Genomic DNA, 25,158 nt, shown 5'->3' on the forward strand with positions numbered 1-25,158 from the left:
AGTCGAGTTCCGAGCCGATTCAGTTTTTCGCGTCGAGTTTCGAGTCCAGTCGAGTTTGACAAATGTCTCGTTCGTTTTAATTTGTCTTGAAACCATGGCCTGATTACACTGGAAAACGAAAGCCATGAGAAATGTAAGCTAAACAGTAATATGGAATACTTTTAGTGTTGCTCACGAGAGGGGACACGGCTCGCATCTCGTCTCGTCTCGATAGCGAGACCACAAGAGATTTTTTATAACAAGCTCATCTCGGCTCGTCTCAACTGAGAAGATGGTTCGAGCAGGCTCACTTGGGGTGAACCATCGGCTCGAGCTGGCTTGGTAGGGATGAGCCATTTGCTCGGTGCCCAGGGCTTTAGCCGAGTCGGTTGGGTGAATTATTGGCTCGGCTCACTTCTCGGTTCGGGTCGATAGTGAATGAGCTGTGAGCTGAGCTGCTCGAGTCGTTGACAATTCTAAACACGGGCCGAGCAGTTTTGAAGATATTTGGCCAGTGCCCTCTAGCTTTTAACAGTGTTTGGCTCGAGCTCGAATACTCAATCTAGACCATCAACCCAAATTCAGAAGCTCGTGAACAATGTCCTTGACTCCTAGACTTCATGACTACCGAGGTTGGCAATCAACTAGTTTCTTAGTATTCAAATACAAACCGACTATCTTTCTTTTTATATACAGTGTTGTTATAATAATAATAATAATAATAATAATAATAATAATAATAATAATAATAATAATAATAATAATAATAATAATAATAATAATAATAATAACAGCGGTAGTAATAGTAGTACGGAAAATTGAAGTCATATTTTTTCTCAATTTTAAAGTTTCGGACCTAAAAGTAACGCGTTACTTTCGAAGTAAAGTAACAGTTACTTTTTGGGGGCAGTAATGCGTTACTAACGTGTTACATTTTAAGAGAAAGTAAAGTAACTTGTAACGCGTTACATTTTTACAAGTAACTTACCCAACACTGCCCGCACCCCATGAGTATATTGATACATTCCCTTTTCCTAGCTAATAAGACCTGAGAAGTTAGAAAAGATAGCTAATTTGATAAAGTTAAATTCTATTTCATTTGATTCTCAAAACAAAGACCCACAGAAAGAGACGCTAGAAGTACAATTTGGTTTGTTAGATATGTGAAATTATCAGTACGATCAAGACAAAAAAGAAAAGAAAAAAATTCGTCCAACTCTACTTCAACAATACCTACAGAGAATATGTCACGTGAAATTCCCAGAAAAGTGTTGGTTCGACCCAAGGGCGCCGATCCTGGGGGACCGATCCCCCTTCCCCCAAAGCTCAAGTGGGCCTCCTCATTGTATTTGTAAATTTACAATATTTGGCATAATTTGAATGCAATTTGCCTTAAAATCCTCATATATACTTTCTGCATCTGAATGGGCCCCTCAAATTCTCAGAGAAATCGGCGCCCTTGGTTCGACCTAGCTCAGCTAACTAACTAACTAACTCTATGGCCTATGAAACCCGGAGTTTCAATGCCGCGTTCACAAAAGCTCTCCACTGACTTTTATCCTTAGCTAACTGCATCCAGTTTCTACTTTGTATTCCAATCTCTGCAAGATCCATCTTAATATTGTCCTCTCATCTGCGCCTAGGTCTTCCTAATGGTCGTTTTCCGATTGGTCTTCCAGTCAAGACTTTGAAAGCGTTTCTACTTTCTTCCATTCTAGCTACATGACCCGCCCACCTAAGCCTCCTAGACTTCACGACCCTAACAATGTTGGGTAAACCGTATAAATTATGTAGTTCCTCGTTATGAAGTTTCCGCCATTACCCATTCCCGTTCCTCTTGGGTCCGAATATTCGTCTCAGGATCTTGTTCTCAAATACTTTCAGTCTATGTTCTTCCCTCAGAGTAAGCGACCATGTTTTGCAACCATACAGAACAACAGGCATGATTATCGTTTTGTATATTTTAAGCTTCAGATTTCTCGATAGAATTCGCGACGACAAGAGATTTTGAACCGAATAGTAACACGAATTCCCTGCTTTTAGTCGACATTTAATTTCTTCGTGAATATGATTTTCCCCTGTTAATACTGATCCTAGATATTTGAAACTATCCACTTTATCAAAAGTATTATTTAATATTTTAATGCATCCATAATTTGCCGTATTACGGTCCCGACGCACTTCCATGTATTTAGTTTTCTCTGCATTTACTTTTAAACCCATGTCTCTGCAAGCGTTTAATAAGATCTCTGCATTTCTTTCTATTGTTCTCCTATCATTCCCTATTAAATTTACATCATCAGCATATGCCATAACCTGGTGAATACCGTTCAACTCTAGGCCCTGGTTGCTATCTTTGATTTTCCTTATAGTGTATTTCAGAACAAAGTTAAATAATAGAGGCGACAACGCATCTCCTTGTTTCAGGCCATTCTCGACGTGAAAGGTCGGGGACAAAAATTTTCTACCCGGACTTTACTTTGGGATTCATTTAAACATATATTAATTAATCTAATTAGCTTTCTCGGTATTCCAAGTTCTATAAGAACGTTGTATAATGTTTCTCTCCTAACCGAGTCGTACGCCTTTCTAAAATCAATAAATAGTTGATGTACCGGGGTATTGTATTCCCACTTTTTTTCGAGTATTTGGCGAATTGAAAATATTTGGTCGAAAGTTGATCGATTTCGTCTACATCCGCACTGATAATCTCCAATAATTTCATCTGCGTATGGAGTCAATCTTACTAATAGAATATTTGAAAGTACTTTATAGGATGTTGACAGAAGAGAAATGCCTCGATAATTATTACAGTCAGTTTTGTCGCCTTTCTTATGAATTGGAACAATGATTGATCTTTCCACTCCCGTGGCAATTCTTCCTTGGTCCAGATAAGGAGAATGAGTTTGTGTATCTTGTTCCACAATTTTTCGCCTCCAGCTAAAATGAACTCTGTCGGAATTTCATCTACACCCGGAGATTTGTGTTTCTTTAATTTCTTTATAGCGGTTTCTACTTCTATTCGGTTGGGTTCTGGAATATACGGTTCTGCTGTATCTCCTTTTCTCTACGCACACTAGTTTTTGGTTGCGTGTTAAGCAAATCGTCAAAGAAATCTTTCCATCTATTTAAGATGCTATCCGTATCATTGAGAACTGTACCTTCAGATTTCTTTAATATAGTATAAGCACGAGGTTGATAGCCTTTCTTAAATTCGCTGATCCCCTTATACATGTCCCAGATGTTTTTGTTTTTACTATTATCTTCAAGTTCCTTAATTTTAGCTTTCAAAAAATCACGTTTCTTTGTTCTAAAAGTTTTGGAAGTTTCCCGCCTGATATCTGCGAAATTTTGTGTAGTTATTTCATTCGGATTTTGTAGCCAGCGTAATTTTGCCTGTTTTCTCTTCTCTGTTAGTTTAATGCATTCCTGGTCGAACCATGGTTTGTTCCTACGCATTTCCGCGTGTCCCAATTTTTCTTTTGCTGAAATTTTAATGCTATCTCTAATTTCAATCCAGGTATCCTCAACACTAGTGCACTCCGAATCTTCTAAAGCCGAGAATCTATTCGAAACTTCAATCTGGTATTCCTCTCTTACTTGGCTCTCTTCTAATTTCTTTAAATTAAATCTCTCCGTTTTTGGACATTGAATATTACCTTTATTCAATGATAATCTCTCTCGTATTATCGCTGCTACCAGGTAGTGATCAGTGTCACAATCAGCCCCTCTAAACGACCGGACATCAATTATGCTAGATTGCCTTCTTCTAGCTACTAAAACGTGATCAATTTGATTATGTGTTTTTCCGTCTGGTGATGTCCAAGTGTATTTATGAACGTCGCGATGTGGGAATTTTGTACTCTTCACGATTAGGTTTTTGGATGTTGCAAAGTTCACGAGTCTAACACCGTTGTCATTACTTTCCTTATGCAGACTTTCGTTCCCTATAATCGGTTTGAAAATATGCTCTCGTCCTACCTTCGTATTGAAATCCCCTAATAGAATTTTCATATGGTATCGCGGGAGTTGGTCAAATATCCGTTCCACTTCTTCGTAAAAACTGTCTTTTATATCGTCATCTTTATCTTCAGTTGGGGCATGTACATTTAAAACAATAGTATCACACCACCGTCCCTTAAGAATAATAAGAAAGTCTGTCAGTAACAAATTCAATCCGTTTAATTGCTGGTAATATTCGTTTGTGAACGAAAAACCCTGTTCCTAACTGGTGATTTTTATTTCCTTCCCCGTAAAAGAATGTAAAATTTCCGGAATTAACAGATCCATTTCCTTCTCATCTAACTTCCTGAACTCCTACTAGGTCCATCCTGTATTTCTCTAACTCACTCGTTACGGATTTTAACGCGCCTCCCCTATAAAGACTTCTAATATTCCATGTTCCAAATCTCATGTCCATTTTCTTTTGCTGCGGTCGTGCCAAGTTATCAGTCCTTGTCCGAGGCTTTTGTGAATATTTCTGAACGATTTTTTTTTAAATATATATACAGGATGAGGTTGTTACCCTTACCCAAACCCCCAAGCTGGAGGACCACTCCTAGTCGGCTGTCCGCGACTGCTTATTGAGTATATTCGCAGCTGACCTCTATATCTAGAGGCCTTCTCCTCGATCCGCAACCTGAGGACGCGCCATGCCGTGGTGACAGGAACCCAAGCTCAGCTACTCATTCACAAAATATAATTTCAGTCAAGAAATCCAAACAATTGTACAGATGATTTCGCACTGATAGATATAATGCAATATTAGAACGAACTGGCAAATATGAGGAAGGTAGGAAGAAAGCTGACCCCAAATATGGCCCTGAAAAAAGTGCTTGTCCTACTTGCGGAAATAAAAGAGAGAATTTACTACCAAACATACTGAAAGAGCAGCAAAAGATGAAACAACTCTTGTACCAATTACTGAAAGTGGTGAATTGGAATTTTAGTTTACAAGATGGCGGAAGAAGCTGTCTAATGTTAATGGAAGAAAAATTTTAAGAACTACTGCTGATTAACTAACATATAATCTAAAGTGTTCTCCTCTTAATTCATGTTTGTAAGGTATTCAAGATACAAAGAAAGGAGAGTGGTGTCATCATTTATGTGATTACTTACGGATATTATTCTGTGCAAGCAGACATTGAATTGTAATATGGATAAATAATATTGGTTTATGTTGTAGTCGTAATTGGTACGTGATTATAAATATTGATACATCGGTATATGGTGGTTAAGCATTATACCTGTAATACTTAAATTGGAAATACATCAAAATTTGGTTCGGTCAAGATACCTGTTATACATAAATTCTGATTGCGAATAAAAACAACTAGGTTGAATGTTCTTGGATGCTATTCAGTATTCCGTATAATTGGACAAACAAAATATATCATAAACCTTCTTAAAAGATGCACTTAACGAAGTCTCTAAATATCATGAAGAAAACTTTGTAAAACTGTGAGAATTAAAGTTTAATTTATAACTGTAGATGTTCATATAAACTCCGTATTGAGTCGATGCCTAAGTTCGTGCGGTTTTTTTTTTTTTTTTTTTTTTTTTTTTGAGTTGGCAACAACGCGGCGTGAAGTGATTCTTTATCGTTATTCCGTTGTTTCACCGTAGTTTGGAGTTTGTGTGTTGTGAAACAAGGTTTTCTTAATTGTGAACGTATTATTGTATATATTCCAGAAAAACTAATATGTAATGTCAAGTTGAGAAAAGTGATCATTTCCGTCACATTTTACTCTTCGAGTATAACTGAGGATCCAGTGCAGCAGAAGCTGCGAGAACAATTTGTGCAGTGTACGGAAATGAAGCAATTGCTGAAAGAAAAGCACAGAAATGGTTTTCCCGAGCAGGACGGTTTGACTTGTCTGATGATCCACGTTCTGGAAGACCTTCAGATTTTGACGAAGATCGCTTGACTGAGTTGCTCCGTGTGCAATGTGAATGACAGTAAAATGTATGCAATGTATTGTTACACTCGTAGAATATGTTAATGTTATGTTTATGTTGTATTTGTATTTGAATTAAAAGAATAGCAGAATAAAAATAAAATATAAAATATAAGAACCGCACGAACTTATGCACCGACCCAATACATACCATGACAGATGTTTATTATATTATAATTACTTTTTTTGTCGTCAATCATAACTGTCGTCCAACATAATAGGTTCACAAGATATTGTATTTGATAAGTGTAAAGGGTCAACTAAAAGATTGGAATGGTGAAAAATACAATTAATGAAAGAAATGAGTAAATAACGTAGCATGATAGGATATAAAAAAAAAAAAAACACTTGAAACTCATTCAGAAGCAGTTTAATAAAGCTTAAATGATCTGTACATCCAATAGGGATTTATACATGGTAATAATAGTACGTAATATCATAAATAACTACTTATATATTTTATATTTTGTAAGATGTAAACAATAGAAGGCCATTCGGAAAGTTCATTGAACAAATCTAGCCAGTGTTAATAGATTATTTAAATTATTTAAGTATGTAGCATAGTATTTTTTTAAAAAATAAAAAAACGAGGGTAAATTATTTGAAGTAACGATAGTACAAATTTCTTCCAGTATACACTTAAACTGTTCTGAAGACATAAATGGGGAAGGGCGGAGAAAGAGTTACAATAATATTAAGTTATACGTATAAATAACATGTTTAGGTCTTTTTTTGTGAACAATAGCTATTTTTTTTCAAGTATCAGTTACCATGTCATGTTTCGCAGTTATTTTTTAAAAATTATTTGTTCCAAATAGCATATAAACAAGCAGCAATCTTACCTTATCATTTACAACTTGATTTCCTAGTTAACTTTCCCTAGATGGATAGTTATCTTAGTTGTACAACAAAAAAGAACAGGTAATAACGAGAGATTTCTCTTAGTACACTGGAAATATTCTAACGGATTCTCACTGTATACAGTAAAATTTACAAGTCTAGTCTACTAGTCATGACGTGTTTGTTTTTGGTTGTAACACTAGCAACTATACTTACATATGTTACACAAAGAGTAAAAAAGTGCATGACTGGACCGTAACTAGAACCCAGGATCTTTGGCATACAATGCCAGTACGTTAACCACTACGCTCTTAATCTTGAACTCGACTAGGTTCGAGTCGCGGTTAAGTCATATGCATTTTTTCACTTTTTGTGTAACATTGAATTCGTACCTATAGAGGAATTAGTGTGATAAAAGTCGACTGTTTCCTCAATTCGTTAATATACTTGTATAGTTGTTTAGTTATAAGTTTACACTAACTAGAATAAGGTAAGAACTTGCCACAAGGTCATTTTGCTTTTTGGAACTTATCTTTTCTGTATTTCGAGAGAGAGATGATATTTTTTTTTATTATTTCATCCCCATATATTAAAATACTACAACTACATAATACAAAATGGCATACTAGTGTAATTGTTTTTCTTTTGTTTTTTAAGTTTCATTTAAGGCAGGCAAGTTTTCTTTTTTTCTTTATATTACAGTATCATGATCTGTAAAGAATGACAAAGAATAATACATGCTTTACAATACAGGATTGACAGGTAGCGAACATATAGGTAATGTTTTAAGATACTATTTGCATTTACAAACCATCTTCATTGTCTGCCTCTATGAGACTGAACATACTTTATGCTTATTTATGTATAAGCGAGACCAAGAACACTGTGAGATAATATAAGTGTTCGGAATGTGGAAAATATTTATTACTATAGATATAAGTATATATATATATTCAAGTGCAGTTGGTTATTAGCTCCACCCACATATCTACATACAAAAAATCATTTTTAGTTATATAGTACATAAAACTGCAATACAGTTTCATGTTTTCGGCAAAACAGTTACCTTTAACCTCTAGTGCATCTTGATATTATTCAGTCTCATAATTTTTGACAACATACAAAAAGAACTATTGTAAGACAGTTCAATATCATGTATTTTTCTAAACATATATATATATACTGTATTATCATTTGTTTTGTTTTGCTTTGAAAGGAAGAACAATATTGGCTATCATTTTGCAACAATAAAGGACGACAAACACAAGAAACATTGTTTTATTTTCAGTTGATCATAAATGCAGTTTTCTAATTTTTTTCTTTGTTATATCATCTTATTTGAACAGAAGTATCACAGTTTTTTCTTTCTTTTTTAGTGCTTTATTTATACCGTTTTTCATTACATACTTTTTAAAACTTATTTTCTTTAAAAATGTCTTGTTTCTAAATGTTCTCATGCATGAGAACTCTTTGGTTACGTGTTGAATAAACACAGTCACTTTTAAAGCAATACATTTTGTAATAATGTCTATGCATTTGCAACGTTATTACTTACGATAATTCGACATTATTATAGTGTTAACCAATAACCTCATATCACCCAATATATATCACTATTGACACGTAATTTTACTGTGTATTTGTCCAAGTAAATAAGGTATACATACTTCCTTTGTTGATTTTTTCTTTCTTTATATTTATTAGTCTATTATATTCCATGTTTTTAGTATAAACATCTTTCATGGAGCTTTGGTTTTCTTTTCGTACGGACTTTCACGGTGATAAGTACTTTTCTATCTTTGTCCTTTTTATTTGGATTGCGTCTACTTACTTGAGAGAATGATCCTTTAAAACAACAAATATTGAAATAACAAAATTTTATTTTATTTTAAAAGTGTTCTTTGTTTCACTCTATTAAAATTACGTGTAATTTTACATTTTCTTTAAATCAATCAGTAACCTCACTTTAAATGCTACACAGAAGTTATAACGTATATTTTAGACAAAGAAAATCTAATTCGATAACATTCAGATATATATTAATGTCGCAATAAGAACTAATTTTTTTTTTATTATTGAAGTGAGTGAGTATTTCATGTTTATTGTCAATGACAAAAATTTAATTATTTATTACTGAATAAATTTAGGTTACTAGAGTTCAAAGAGGTAAATATAAATGGAATTTAGCATGAACTACTTAATTGTTTTCTTTAATTACTCTTCAATCCTTAATGTGTATTCAGAAGGCAATTAACACTTTTTTTCATCAATCATGTATTTTCTAGCTTTAGTACTTTTTTTTATCTGTTGCTCTGAAAATTCAGTTACACTTCATTAGTAAAGTATATTTCAGAAAATATGGATACGTTTCATTTCTTGCATACTTTTCAAGTGATTAATGCTAATTATGGAATTATTATCTTTTAATATACGCCTTGTATCTGTACGCCTTGTTTGTTTCTTATTTCCTATTAAGAAAGTACAAATTTGGATTACTGATATTTCCTTATGGAGTTATTGCAGTATTTGTTGCTTTACAATTTATAGGAACAAATACAAATAATCAATCTATTAATTTTCTTTCTGAAATTTTTGCTTTAACTTCCAAATTGAATAAAAACATAAAATTGTATTTAACCCAATGTACAAGTATCATTATTCTTCTTTTTTCTACAAAGTTTCTAATTTTATTCACATGATAAGGTCTAATATATATGTATTAGAAATACCTTCTTACCAGTATTTTACTTACACATTTTTGTTTTTCGTACGAAAATACTTCATAAGTCATTTCCAAGGGAAACATTTACGGCAACACCAACATTTGGAACCAACAGTAGCAAAAACTGAAGATACCACATTTTCATATTGGACAAACAAGAAGTTAAACCCTTTTAGGCCTATGTATTTTTATATTTATCAATTTTATTTTTTTTCTTAACTCTTGCGTCTAGAACATTCGTGTCATAACAGTATACATAAATAACACTTTATTGACATATTTTTCCATGAGCGTACTCTTAAACAAATCACCTTACATGATTACTGTTTTATTTCTTCTTTCTATTTTTCATAAAGATATCAGTGTCCCACAGATGTGTTTTCTTGAATTCTTAAAATTAGTACACGCATTTCAATACATGTTAACTTTGACGCATCGAACGGACAAAACCATAGAAAGGATTACACCCTCTTCATTATTTTAAGGATGTAGAGTCAATTTGTTTGCTACCACAGAACTCAGTTTTGTTAACACTGATAATAAAATACCAGGATATGCCAGTATTGATTGCGATAAAAAATATTTGATGTGCTTGTAAATGCCTTTTGTGACAGTAATCATCTTCACCTGGTTGTCAAAATAAAGTGTGTGCAGTATTTAATGGTATTGATATGTGCAGAACTATAGAACTTGTTCAAGATACATATTTGAATATACTGATGTATCTTACCCCACCAATACCATCCGTATAGTTTTTACATGTGTGTTGTGTATAAACTGAGTGATTGTCTGTCCAAATCCAGTGCTTATATATATATATATTTATATGTATATATTTTATTTATTTCAATACCTTTTATGCCTTTAAACACGTGTAAAATATTAAATTGACAATCTTTGTTCTCAAACTGTAAAGGAATGTCACTTTTCTCTTTACAATGAGTGTAAATTTCACACAAAAATATACTTGCATATGTTGTTTTTGTTCTTAAATTTATATGTATAGTTTAGATAAATACATACATATATTGCTGCTCTTTTTACTGTTGCAAGTAGATTTCCATGTTCACAAACATCGTATGTAAGTCACAGATTATAGTCATTATTTAGAGGAAGAAAAAAATCACACACAATTGGAATCCCTTTATTAGGGAAGATTTCTTTTTTCATCTTCAACAGTTTTTAGGTAAGTGTCTAAGTTCTGTTTCCTACACGAGAAGAATACCCTCAAAGAATAGGGGGCAGGAAAGTACCCGAATCATCAAGACTAGGGTCTATGCCTGGAGGTATTTCTCCAGCATCCAACCTTGCAATGGCTGAATGAGTACTGTTAGCTGTTGCACGATCACTTGTGTTACTCCCAGTCTTGTGTCTGGAACTACTATTATCACATATTTCGCCATCGCCCGAGTGATGTGATGTAAGTCTTTCTTTTGACATGCATTTCTTTCCTTTATAAATTCTATAGAGAGAATGTCCCACTTCACCCGGAATTTCCAACTCTGAAGTTGGTGGAATGGATGTTTGTCGCCTTGGACAGGAGACTTCTGACGGAGATCGCTTCGTGTCCTGAGGAGAAGACTGCAACCATTCGTGTCGTAGGGCTTCGTCTGGACTCATTCGTTTCTTCGGATCCCACCTTGAATTACAAAAACAAATAATTAATCAATAGTTTCCAATTCATAACTAATACTGTCAATGAGATATTAACTGATATTGGCTATGGTAATCTAACATAGTCTCAACATATACATACAGTATATATATATTTGTTTTCAATACGCAGAATTTCAAAAGTAATAAATGTAAATAGCAAGATTCTTTTTGTATATGATCTTGTATATTACAGATGAGATACGAAACCATTTTGTGAACACGTACTTGAAAACTATGTCGTGTAGTAGAGGTTTCTGATCTACATTTGCACACAAAATATCCAGCGCCTATAATTAATGCGTTATTGCCAAATATCTGTTCAAAGAGAAATTCAGATGAGTTTCATGTAAAAGGTTCTAAATATATTTCTAGTATTAATAATTTATTCTTTTTATTATTCGTTATTTGAATAATAAAACCAAAATATGTTGCGAACTATTATTCGAACAGCTATTCAATTAGTCGAATTTGGAGTTATTCAAAATGATCAACATAAGTTATAAAATGAAGAACCTTATATTTTTTACGTTCAATACAAATGTTTAAAAAGCTTACAAATTGTCATTAACAGTTAAAGTAATAGTAAATATTTTCATCAAATGTTAAAATATGACACAAAAGTTTATAAGTCCGTAAACATAAAGTTTGTATCTTCTATTTCAACACATTAAGTATTTCCAAGTTGTTTTACTAAAATGATTACAATACTAATTATGTTAAGGTGTAAAAGGAATTAGTTCCCAAGGGTGTAAAAGGAATGAGCTCCCAAACCCGAAGTATAATAAATGTACCTACTCTTTTAATTTTGTGTTTATAGAGAAAGGAACTAAGAGAGACACTCAGTTCCTTTTTCCAAGTAATCCATCCGTTGTTTCAACCCGTACATTTACATGCTCCAATTTAGACTCAAATCTTATCATTTTAGAGAACGTTCGTTTGTTGAGTTCAATCTGAGCCTCCATGTTAAACTATATTATTTGTGTCAGTAAAGGAAACATCAGCAGAATAATGTAAGAAAATCATGGTTATATATATAACTCCCTTTCGGGTTCATCTAGTTATCTTGGCTACTAGGAAAAATTTTTTCGTTTATTTTTCTGTATTGATAATTACTTAACAACTGACTGTCTTATCTTCTCTTGACCATTTCTAATATTACTACATTCCATGTTGTTCCGAATTAATTTTCATCGTCTTCCAATTTAAACAGCAATAGGAGAGATTACGAGGAAAGTTAATGCAGGATATTCAAGTAAAAAGGTGTGTTTTCTATCTCTCTCAACATAGGTATATTTCATTTTATTTCTAGCTTAGAGGACAGTATCAAAATGTTAATGACACAAATGCGTCTGGAATAGCTCCTTGTTCAGTAAGTTGAAATGTTTTACAAACTTTGAGCTATGGGGCTGCTTGGAATATAGTTGAATGTAGTGGAAGGAAACGGTGAATACAGTGCAATTAAAATTATTATTGAAGATGAAAAAAAAAAAAAACGTTTTACACGTTAAAAATCGAACGTACGTTTTGGCCAACCCGTTACATAAAGAGGACTAGAAACAACGTAACAATGTTTCTCTTCTTTCTTAATCGTGATTGCATTAAAGGCCACATAAGGGAAACATTAAATAAAATACTTACTCAAGACATTGGGCGATGAAATCTACAAACAATGCATCGGAACACCTAATGGCAACTGCCAAGTCTTTGGAACCTGGCTTTCTCTTTCGCCCTTTGCTGTTTGTAATACATCTAGGATTGCCTTTTGAATCTGAAAAACAAAATAGTACAGGATTATGGATTGTATCTCAATGAAAAACTATAACATTTTTTAAAACTATTTTTCTGTCAAAGTAGAAGTACTGTAGGTAAGACTCAGGCAAGTCAAAGAAAGCTTTTCAATGGAGACTACCTTTCAGTGGCGCCTCTTGAAGAATGTATACAAGAATTACTACATTATGTAATTTTCTTTCCTTACTTTGAAGCAATAAAGGTTTAATTTTTGACGAATGATTTCTCTCAAGAGCCGCCAATAATTATTTTAATAATATAAAGAAGATGAATAGGTTGAAATAGACTACTTTATCGTAGTGAAGTAAAGGAAATAAATCAATGGTACTATTCCATAGAAGCGTTATAATCGATTATTGTCAAAGGAATTCAAAATGGAAAGAAAGGAAAAAAGAACCACAATTTTCGTTCTTGTGCTGTATGAATAGAAAAATGAGATCTAAGTAACAGAGATGAACGTAAGCTGAAGGTTCACTGAAGACTCCAGAATTTAACGTTCAGTTACGAGCACTCTTAACTGTCTTCCTCCATATCTATCCTCTAAAATCCCACATTGAATTAAACTCTACTCTAGTAAGAATATGGAAAATGCCTGAAGTCTTAAGAGTGTAGTTTGGAAATATAAATTAAATAGGCAACAGTATTGAACGGAGACGTTCTATAGATTCATATCTGCTTCAGTTTGAGCGAAAAACTAGAAGGGTCAAAATGCAAAACAAAAGTTCACTCGATTCAAAGAAAATTATGCCGTTTCTTTCCCTCTAATTTTATACATAGATCTAAATAGGTCGTTCTAGGAAGACCTGTTTATCTAAAAGACATCATTTTGTTGTCCTATCAGATTTGGCAAATTTATTTTAAGTAAGTTAGCGATCATTTTCGTGGCTTAACTGTTACTCTTCCCGTTAATTTATCGGTTTTAAGATTTATATGTGTTCCATTTATTCCATCTTTTCCTCTACAGTATATTTTTTTAACGAACATTATAAATTGTCGCTGGGTCGTAAAGGTTATCTAGTGTTAATATGAAAGGTCTGCAAAAACTTACCGAAAAAGAGACGTTTTCTGGAAGCATTCATAATCACCTCCTCGGGTGGTACCCCTAACACCTCCATAACACAAGCTAACTGCTCGACCTCGTTCTCCCCTGGGAACAGCGGATAGCCTGTGTAAAGTTCAGCCAGAATACAGCCTACAAAAAGAAAACAATTAAAAAGTTGAAGTATGGTTTACTACTTTTTTTTTTATTTTTAAATATAGCATCCAACTTTACTCTTTAATTTCAGCTATACTAGTCCTCCGTTCTAATTATTCGATACTCATATATCCTTACTCATTAATAATTCGATAATAGTATATCCTTACTCATTAGTAATTTCAATTACATCATCTTATTCTCATTAAACTAGATATCCTTTACAATACATACATTATTTCTTTCTTCCTTAATTCTAATCCATATCAGTGTTTTAAGGTTGAAGTATAAATTTCACGATTTAGAGTTTTTTTGAACTGGATAAGAATTGAGGGAGAATTTTAACTAACCATCTAAAATATTGGAATTTTCCGACATCTATAATACCAAATGCAACTCTCTAATTTTATTCTATCCAATTTCGATGAGAGATTGCTCTATGTAAACTTCAAATCGACGGTACTTTGCAGCTACCTCGTATCTCAAAAACAAAACACACCTTTGCAGAAAACTTTTTTTTTTTTTTGTTAAGTTGGAGACTAGCTAAAAGTCAGCGACTTTTTAGATGAAGAAGTCAATTACGATAACAAATTGACTTCTCCATCAGAAAAGTCGCTGACATTTAACTAATAACTTTTTCAAACGTTTTTTTCTCTTGTCTTGTAAAGTTTTTTATTTTTTTTTTTTTATTTTTTTAAGATACGAGGTACCTGCAAAGTACCGTCGAAATAAAAAAAAAAACGTAATTGTTTATAATATATATTGTGTGTGTTTCAAACACAACAGCTTATTCTGAGATGGTTGGAAAACCGAATTTTCGACATCGTGGTAAAGCTGCCATAAGTCGATCATTGATGTGTGCAATGCGTATAGGAGAGTGTGAAGCACTAGACTGGCGAGCTATTTGTGGTGGACTCGAACCCTATTTACATCTTTATATATGTATTATCAATTATTACTTTTTTGTAATATCTTCTTGAGGGGAAGTTTGGAATATAACTGCTGAAAGATTAAGTACTGACCTCCATTTTTTTTTCTGTGTTGGTGATATGAAAACATACGAAATTCATCATTTTCCACACTGAGCATAGGAATATTTTTCTGACATGAGAGCTATCCTTGGAGGGTTTTTTGTCCTGGCAACATTACCTATATTCTGTAGGAAGTTCCTTTACAATATTTTAACTTTTCTCATTAAAATCTTTTACACTATTGAACCGGTTATTTCTTCTTTTCTCATATCAATCAATGTTGATGGTTAATTTTGAACTTAGCATTCCATTCAGCACCAATGCTATACGAGACGTGTACCTATAGCTTAACGTGGGATCCAAACCACGTGAGTTCCCACTACGAATCAAACCCGAGTATGCTGCGCCTAAGGCGCGTACGCAAACCATATAGCCACAAGGTAATTAATGTCAATGAACGTGGCGGACTAAAGAACAAAATGCTTAACGTCATGTATTTCATATTTTCTCCCATATGTATATTCTTCTATTCTATTCTATCGGAAGTCATCTATAGATAATCAAAAGCCTCATACATTTTTGTGTTCGAGTTTTCAGGTTGGTCTTTTGTTTGGGAGTTGAACCTCCTTTTTCAACCTCAATAACATATGAGACATGGACCTATAGTTTAACATGGAATCCGAACGATTTAGGCTGATTGAAAATCGACCCCGGATTTTCACACCAAATGTTAGTGTTTATAGATTTTATTGTATATTTAAGAGAAAATGAAGCATCCATATTGAAATGTTCTGATGTGATTATGTTGATCTCTTCAAAATTACATGAGTCAGTTCCAACATTTGCTTCTGATTTTTACCCGCTTTAAACGAACCCTTTTCTTGTTTCCTGAAAAAGTGCAAATATTAAATAAATAATTTTATAAATCTATATCTATTTTTCTAACTCAGAAGTTCTAAATTCACCATTCTGCTTCATTGGCTTTTCGCTTCTTATTTCAATATGACATAAGCATATTAACAACGTAAATAACATTATAAATGGCATGTGCTTTGGTGTTTCTTCGTGTCTTCTGTCTATCATTACCTGTTTATGTCAGTGAAAACTTCACGCAAAGAGAAAAAAATTAATTTCCGGTCATTTTCACATTTACTTACCCAGGCTCCACATGTCAATGGGAGGTCCATATGGTAATCCAAGAATGACCTCCGGTGACCTATAGAACCGTGATTGAATGTAAGTGTACACCCTCTGGTGGGAGTAGCAAGAACTTCCGAAATCGATTACTTTAATTGAGCTACTTCCTCGTTGCTTCAAAAGAACATTTTCCTGAAAAAAGAAAGAAAGGAGTATTAAAACAAAAGTTAGAACACCCCGAGTAGCGTAGATATTGAAAAGCAAACAAGAAATGCTTTACTCAGAGATGGGATGGAAGCATAGTTTATACTCAGTAATTATTAAATTACATCTGGCTGTGTAAAGTATGCTTGAATCAATGCATGAATGTAATACCTCTTGAAAAGGAATTCTGAATAAAACTTCGTTTTGATCCATTTGGGTAAGTTTCTTTTTATGTTTACTTAAAGAACAAACCATCTTTGAGATGTGATAGATCCCAGTAAGGTTTGGTCTGAATAGTGTTGCCTGGAATCAAACCAAATTCCATTTTGGTTCTACTACGAATATATTTTCTGCATTACTATTGTGTAAAACTTAATTGTTAATATTGAATTCAAAAGTTGGATTTTCACGGTGGTTAGTGGATCCAACATTCACACTTCCACTGTTTGAAGAGATAGAAATCGAATCTTCCAGATGACTTCTTCTGACGAAGACAGTGAAGGTGTGAATGTTGGAACCACCAACCTACGTGAAAAAACAACTTTTGAATTCAACTTTTGTACTTTCTAACCTGATAAAGCAAGATTTGAAAACCTTAATTTCAAATTCGAGTTTTGTTTTCCAATAATTTTTGTTGCTTCCTTATTTTGTATAGCTTCTAAATCTTGGAAAGACTAAAAGTTAAGGTGACACCACATTTGCTGTCTCTAATATGTTCTCCCACTCTTGTGTGAACATTTGTTTATACATGCCAACATACGTTTCCTGGCAAGAACATGCAATCTGATGTAAGTGCAAAGTAACCAGTGTCGTCTTAATAGCATTACGGGCCCGTAGGTAAACTAATGTTCTAGGGCCCTATGATTAAATTTTACACGCAATACATATAACTCTGCTCATGGACCCAATTTCCAGTGCGAAGTCATTGTAAAATTTGAATCAATGCAATTTTATGTATGATATATATATTTTGCAAAAAAATAGTACTGGAAAGTCAATAAACTAAATGTTCTGTTTATAAAGAACATCCAAATGATCACTATAGGTCTAAATTTATTTTATTAAAGCACACGTATGAATACTTACTGGTTTAAGATCACAATGAATAATATTCTCCTTATGAAGAAGTCGCAAACACTGTACAAGGGAGTATGCGAATCGTCGGATCAGACTTAGACTAAAACCTTGGTAATTATTTTTCTTGATCAGTTCATACAGGTTTAGGCTGAAACAGATAAAACAAATTATCATTAAATGAACGAAAAGTGCAAAGATTAAAACCTTTTGAAATGGATATATAGACAACCAATGTAATGAATTAACATTGTAATAAACACATGATGCATCTTTTTTCTGGTACAATAAAAATTTATATATTAAATTCTAATTGAATGAAAATTATTCTTTCTTTCAAAGCGGTGGTGATTAAATCATTAGTTATTACACTATAGTGTGCAAGATAATAGATTCAACTTCTTTTCCGAAACAATAGAAGGCAGAATAGGAACAAACTCTTCTGGTTTCGTTAAATACATTACTACCAAGTTATTAAAAGTTATACAATATTCAATTTATTGCTGTACTACTTAATAGTATCTAAATAAAATGAAATGCAAATGCACAACATTCAATTTGCATAGCATTAATTTTTCAATAACATATTTTCAAGCACAACATAAGTCCTCGATATTACCCTCTAGTGTTCTGGCGCTGTATCATAACTTTTTTCCTTTTGAACACTTATTAAGTATACATTTAAATGTATTTAAAGAATTTAAAAACTACACTTCAACATATAGGCCTAGCTATTGTGAAATTTCGACAGACGATATAGGAAGATAATCAATTAACCTATTTTCTCTAGCAGTATGTAAGTGTGACTTGTTTCTTTACATAGTTTGCACAATTTTCATTTATATACGCTTGATAGCTAAAGTGATATAAAGAGGCACTGTCATAATTTCAAAGTGTTTGTAAATAACTTTTGAGAAAAATTCGTTTCTTATTAATGTATTGTATATGCTATTTCCATTATTTATATGAGATTGTTCAATGAGTTCCATTAAATTACTGTACATCCTTCCATCCATCTAGTTTCTCTAATGTGTTAACTTTCTATCGAAAGATTTCGTCTTTTAAATTTTTCGAGAAACTGCAAAGAAGAGTCATAAATCTTGCAATATTTCGAGAACCCAAACCACAGGCGCGTGATAGACCGTAAGGACAAGGTCAAACTGGCCCAAGGTATAGTGTGGCAAGCAAACTATTTGACACAAAGGCTGCCACTCCGTAAGTATCTTCAGTCAGTTTTTAGTGGCATTGATGATGAGTGCTCAGCAACGTCTGATATGTGAACTGTTACTGTACGAGTTTCTATATGGGCCTAATGCTGCGGCAGAAACCCAAAACATTTGTAATGTGAAAGGGGAAGGTGCAGTGAAACATATCATAGCAACTCGCCGGTTCGAGATATTTTCATGCAGATTGTAAAAATGTTGTAAAACTAAAACAGGAAAACTCAATACCACATTCGGCTCAGAAAAGGCAACAAAAAAAATCGAACTGATGCCACACCGGTCATATAGTCCTGACCTTACCCTTTCGGATTACTACTTGTTTCGGTCCATGGCGCACTTCCTGAAATCACGATGCCTGACAAACAAGGAGAAAGAGAAAACAGCAGTAACTGACTCCTTTGCCTCTAGGGACAAGATGTAATATCGACGTGGAATCGAGGAAATGGCAGAAAGGTGGCTGCAGAAAGTTCAATACGAGGAGAATGTTAACCTGCTTTCATTGTATTGTAATAAATACAAGTATATTGTGTACTACAATATTGCAAGACTTATGACTCATCCTTGTACTACTATAGATTTAAGTCAAAAGACGATGAAGATTACAGTCTCTATTACCAGCCAGTATAATATATTTTGTCAGGAAAAGAAATGTTTGTGAATCATATCGATGGTGTTGTTACAAATGTCAGTGTAGCTGCATAAAGTATTTATATAGTAGGCATAATTTTTAAGAGTGATAGAAATTTGTCTTCCAAATATGACCTTGAATTGTTAAAGAGATGAATTAATTTTTAATCAAATACCCAATGATATGCCATCAAAAATTTTCTTAAAATTATTTTAACAACGCGTGATTATTCCCTTCAAAAGTTTATTGTGCTAATGTGTGTAACTAAATATTATTTTTAAAGTATCTCAATAATTTACCATGTGATTTCCACTAAACTTGGACAAACTCCACGTAAATATGCAAGGAACAAGACACGATATTTTTCTTACCTACTGTAAGTTATTCGTAATATTCGAACGTTGATTGCATTTATTGTACCTACGGATTGGGCTATTTTGAGACAGTAAGAGATATGTGATTTTTTCAATGAATAACTTATAGAAAAAAAATCTGACTTATAATAGCTGCCGGCTGGAAATTGCACCCGTTAATACTACCAAATCAAACTTTACAATTAATATATTTGTTAATATAGAAAGTATACCCGAAACAAAATTAAAAACAAATTAACTCTATATGAAGATGTTTTACCCTATTGCCACATCGTTAGTATTCCGCTGAGGCGTTCTCTATAATTACCCTTTTTAACATCGGTGATTATAGAGAAGCCTCAGCAGAATAATCACGATGAAGCAACAGGGTAACACGTCTTTCTCTAAATATAAATTTGTTTCTTATATTATTCCAAGTATACTATTAGTCACTTTTGTCTTGAAATATTTAATAATATTATGGCGTGATTCACTAATATTATCGAACTTTACAGTTAGTGACTGCAGGCACTTCTCTCTTTTGTTTTTGACTTACTGGAAATCAAATAAAATGGTCAATTCCTCTCTGTTTTGCTTTCCTTTATTTCATTTATAAAATACGTTACAACTCGAGCAAAATTTATAAGAAAGACTACAAATGATGTTCAATCATTTCATGACATCTAGTGATGCGTATGAAGTTCTTAATATATACAACGTTTGACCTTTTCGTACAGAATGATGCAATGTATTTAGAAAAATGATAATCATGTATTGTGATTTTACTCATCACTTACCTCATGAGCTCAAAACTGATGCACAGATGATTTCTGAAGTAGAAATATTCTAGCATGTGAATGACATTATGTGCACCTTCCTTGTCTTTCTTTCGTAAGTGGTCCAAAATTCGAACCTCCACCAGAGCTTGGTGATGAAATCGTTTCTTGTTTCTGTAATAAGAAAATGCAATAATAATTTTCAGTTTTAACCTCTTATATTTAAACAAGAAGTCACGAATCTTAATATTACGAAATATTAAGTCAATCGCTTGCAAATCTGGTCATGTAATTGAACGTTATGAATGGAAATCGCAATAGTGTAACATTTTGGTCAGAATTAAGAGAAGTTCATAAATAACAACTACACACTAGAAAGTTCGCATGGTGAAGAGATCCAAGCAGAATAATGTTAATTGCCACATTATTTATAATTTCACTTTCTTTAAGAAATTTAACGGGATTAATCAACTTTAAGCTCGTTGTTCTCGAAAACAAAATGTATGCACTTATAGTATCGTTATGTTTTTTCACCCATTCAATCGCTCTATAATAATAATAATAATAATAATAATAATAATAATAATAATAATAATAATAATAATAATAATAATAATAATAATAATAATAATAATAATAATAATAATAATAATAATAATAATAATATTAATAATAATAATAATAATAATAACAATAATAATAATAATAGTAGTAGTAGTAGTAGTAATAGTAATAGTTGATAGTTCTGCTGGATATATATATAATGCAAAAATTACACAGTTAATTATCAGATTGTGTAACAGTAACAGTACATCTAACAGTAACGCACGCACTCCTACCAATTATGAAAATACTGCTTATAAGTTCTAGTCTAATACTGCTTATATCTGGTTCCATAGTTCCAGTTGTTAAGAGTATTAAGATAAGGTTGTCGTAAAAAAAAAAAAAAAAAAAAAAGTAATAAAAACTGCTATAATCGTTCGGTATTTCAGCTATTTCTTTCAGTAATAAAAATGTTATAACCAATTATACCATCTTTGCACACATGTGATGTTAATATAAATTAAAAGTTGATATACGCGTACGTACGTACTTTGCTTATAAGTAATTTAACACTCATTTATACACCATTGATACACTATTGATTAATGTATACAGTGTAACCAAGAAACTAGTCCAATTGATCTATTATTACTTACCTGATAATTTTGATGGCGACGTGTTGATTTGTTTTGTGATCCAACGCCTTTATGACTTGTCCAAAACTGCCTTTACCTATGACTTCTAGAATTTCATATCTGTAAGCTATGTGGTCATGCAATACCTGTATTTGTAATGAATTAAAAATACACATGTATAACTAAAAGTGTGATGAACATCAAGCTATATTAAGGTACTTAACATATTATGATTAGAAGAAATATCAAACATTTAAGAAACAAATATACAAAGGTTTCACTACACACAAAGTAATTTATATCAAGCTTTATATTCGATTGACTTTCGTTTACAAAAGTTACATTGTTGTTACAAGCTTAATGCAAAGTATGAGTTTTTCTTAGTTCTAAAATTAATTTGTTATAATGTTGTTACTGTGCCACATAAATAGAAGATTTATATATTAATTAATCACAATACACTTTGCAGGTCTGGTTTCAAATTATTTTCAAGTATTGGGAAGTTGAATTTCTCAGTTTTGACAACTTAGGTTTTTATAATCTAAAATATTTATACTTTCCCATCTAACAGTTTTGTATGAAGCATAGTATTGTAGCGTTTTTTTTTTTTTTTTTTTTAAATAAAGGGAAATATCTTATATTCATATTTTGTTCTCTGATTTTCGCTCTAATTTAAGCTTGTTACAAATTTTATTCGAGAAGTGCTGATATTTTATATCAGATTTTTAATATGGTAGCCAATTACTTTCGTTTACGTTTATTGTTAACTTACAAGCTATCATGGTATTTTTTTTTAATCCAAGTTTGTTTACAAGTGATGCAGAAATTCAAAACCTTGAAATAAGTTAATTATTAAGCTATTGCAAAGCTTAATTATTTTATTTTGTTTTATCTGTTCAAAGATAACTTGAAAGCCTAATTGTTGTTTCTCCTATTTTACCCTTCTCACTATTTTTTTTAAGTAAAAACGAACAACAAATAAAACACTATTATTAATAACCTCAATGTAATAATTTCGTAAACAATAAAAATAAAGGTTTCCTACATATTTTTTAAAACCTCATATTAATGAAGTGTTATAGTAAGTTGGGAGCTCGCAAGTCTCGATGTTTACTGTATTGAAATATATGGAATTCATATTTTTAATTGAAATACATGAGAAACAGGAAATTCTTTCTTCATCAGAAACCTACAATAGGCTACTTACTCTAGGCTAGGAAGAAAATCAGAAAATAGAATGTACACTTACTGTATCTAATGAAAATAATCTATATTAATCACCATAGTTTTGCATATAATTTACCTATGCACATTCTCTCATAATTTAGCCTACTGCTCTAAAGATACAAACATGGTGTTCTAACCTTATTGTAACTTCCATTTTCGTCATCATAGCCTCCATTTTGCGATCCACCTTCTTCTCCATGAATTTTACATGCATCCAATCCTAGATACCAAATTTCCGGATACCTTTCGATTTCTGTTCGTTCGTATTCAGTAAGCCGATTGCCATAATATTTTAAAGCGTCTGAAAACAACCAACAAAAATACGTAAATATCAGTTCCAAAAGGAAAACTACCAGTAAAGTCAGAATAACAGAAGTTTATTTATTTATTTATTTTTAGATTTAGCTGAAACGTTAAAAAATAATAGAACCATGGATGTAATATTTAAAAACAAAGTTCTAATGCAAGAATGTCCACAAGAGATAGAATACACAACGTACCTGATTGCAATTTTAAGAAAGTCGAGATAAATTATAGTTGAAATATTTAAATCAGCTGCTGAAAATTATTATAAAAAGTATATCAGTGTGTAAGAACAACATAATCAAGGCCCTACAAAACAGTTGGGAGAAAAGTGATTAAACGTCAGAATTATTCAATAAGTTTAAAGAAAGTGTTTCTCCGTAAATTTTAGAATGGTGCATCATCACCATCAAAGAGAGGAAGAGCGAACACTCGAGTCTACTGCGTGCAGATAAATAACTGTGTTCAATTGACATTTCTTTGCCGGATTCTTCTCTTCTGTACAAGTATTTATTAGTAAGTTTTAAGTTGTTCCGAATGTTTATTACATATGGTGTGAATACTATCAAACTCCGAAGTAGTGACTGCACGACCAGGAACATAAATAGAGATCTTGAAGACATTTCTATGTGCAAAAGGAGCAACAATCCGCCACCCTAATCGCAAAGTGATCTATAGATATAGATATTGTTAGTAGTACGAAAGTTGCTGAAAGTTCGTGATTATTGGTAGGCCAAGAGTTTTGAACTATCGGGCAGTGTTTTAAGAATTCAGTTTTTCTTTTTGTTATTGAGAGTAACCCAGAGATATCTATTTCTAGTTTGTTAGATTTGAAAGTTCAAGTACGAGTATGGTTTGTGAACAACGTATCAATGGATCGTGATAAAGTATAGAAGATCAATGCATTTAGAGCAAAGTGGCTTTTGTAAGAATTAGTACATAAATACAGAATTTGAAGAAAAAATCATATAGTTTTTATATTTCAAGAAGTATATGCAGTATATTACATATTCAAATTATATAATATTGTGGTAGACCCTACCACAATTATAATTAATTAATTTATAAAATAATTTATTTTGAATTTTGTCATTATTTTTTCCTATTATTTTTGGAAGATACAAAGAAGGCAGAAAATATTATTTTTAAGGTAAAGAAAAAGAATTTATAACAGTACCTGTAATATTTATTGTAACAACGGTTTGTGATTTATTTCTTACGTGTGCTGACTCCAACCTTACGTAAAAGAGTCAAACTCATTGCGCACAGCACGCAAAGATAGATTTTCTCCACAGGACAGCTTTTCAATTAATATATATATATATATATATAAAATTGTAAACGTGGATTTTTATCTTATTCAGCTCACTATAGGTTAGGCCATAGGTGAGAAAAATATTGTAAGCTTGTATTATAAAGGCGTGCGTCTTGTAAAGATGTAGATGGAAGTTAGAGGTTGTTTTTTTTTCTTTTGCTCTCCTGAAAAAAAGTTGGAAATGAGGCTTACGACGTTTTACCTTAACACCGTAGAATGCTTCCCACTTTTGTAATATTTTTTGCACCACAAAAAATAAACTTATCATTCTTGATGAGAAATTTCATCTAAAAATTCGTTGTTTTTTTTTTAATTGTCACCTGCCCAAAGTCTCTTCTTTCTTCTTAGGAAAGGGAGAGTCGAGAGGAGAGGGTGAGAACAATAGAAGGAAATACCGAGGTTATTTCAGTGGACATTAAAAGAAAAGGAATGATACTGTGGGAGGGAACGGGAGAGATCAGAGAGAGAAAGAGTGAGAAGCCGAAAACCATTCAAAATATGAAAGAGAAAATACAAAAATTAAATTCTAGCATATTCAACCATAAAAATGCTTTTCGAACAAAAGAGTTTCAAGTGAATTTAACATGCCTCACATTCCAACACAGTAAAATATAAGTTTTCCGATTCCGTTC

The 25,158-nt window shown here is 32.4% G+C and overlaps 1 protein-coding gene across 3 annotated transcripts in view; it reads right to left on the reverse strand.

Annotated features, from left to right (window-relative positions):
- Nucleotides 1–7,048: 7,048 nt before the first annotated feature.
- LOC145693259 (uncharacterized) overlaps nucleotides 7,049–25,158 on the reverse strand; it is a 282,473-nt gene continuing 264,363 nt past the window's right edge. For all 3 annotated transcript variants that reach the window (XM_081769097.1, XM_081769096.1, XM_081769095.1), the window contains exons 5-12: nucleotides 23,046–23,209; nucleotides 21,703–21,827; nucleotides 20,525–20,677; nucleotides 17,536–17,674; nucleotides 16,266–16,437; nucleotides 13,991–14,134; nucleotides 12,793–12,922; nucleotides 7,049–11,137 (exon numbers count right to left, since the gene is read on the reverse strand). In XM_081769097.1, the coding sequence (XP_081625223.1) occupies nucleotides 10,726–11,137; nucleotides 12,793–12,922; nucleotides 13,991–14,134; nucleotides 16,266–16,437; nucleotides 17,536–17,674; nucleotides 20,525–20,677; nucleotides 21,703–21,827; nucleotides 23,046–23,209 (1,439 nt within the window). In that variant the 3' untranslated portion in view covers nucleotides 7,049–10,725. The remainder of the gene's footprint in view (nucleotides 11,138–12,792; nucleotides 12,923–13,990; nucleotides 14,135–16,265; nucleotides 16,438–17,535; nucleotides 17,675–20,524; nucleotides 20,678–21,702; nucleotides 21,828–23,045; nucleotides 23,210–25,158) is intronic.

Source organism: Thermobia domestica, chromosome 8 (assembly GCF_964235325.1).
Source record: "Thermobia domestica chromosome 8, izTheDome1.hap1.1, whole genome shotgun sequence".
In the NCBI taxonomy this organism is placed as follows: domain Eukaryota; kingdom Metazoa; phylum Arthropoda; class Insecta; order Zygentoma; family Lepismatidae; genus Thermobia; species Thermobia domestica.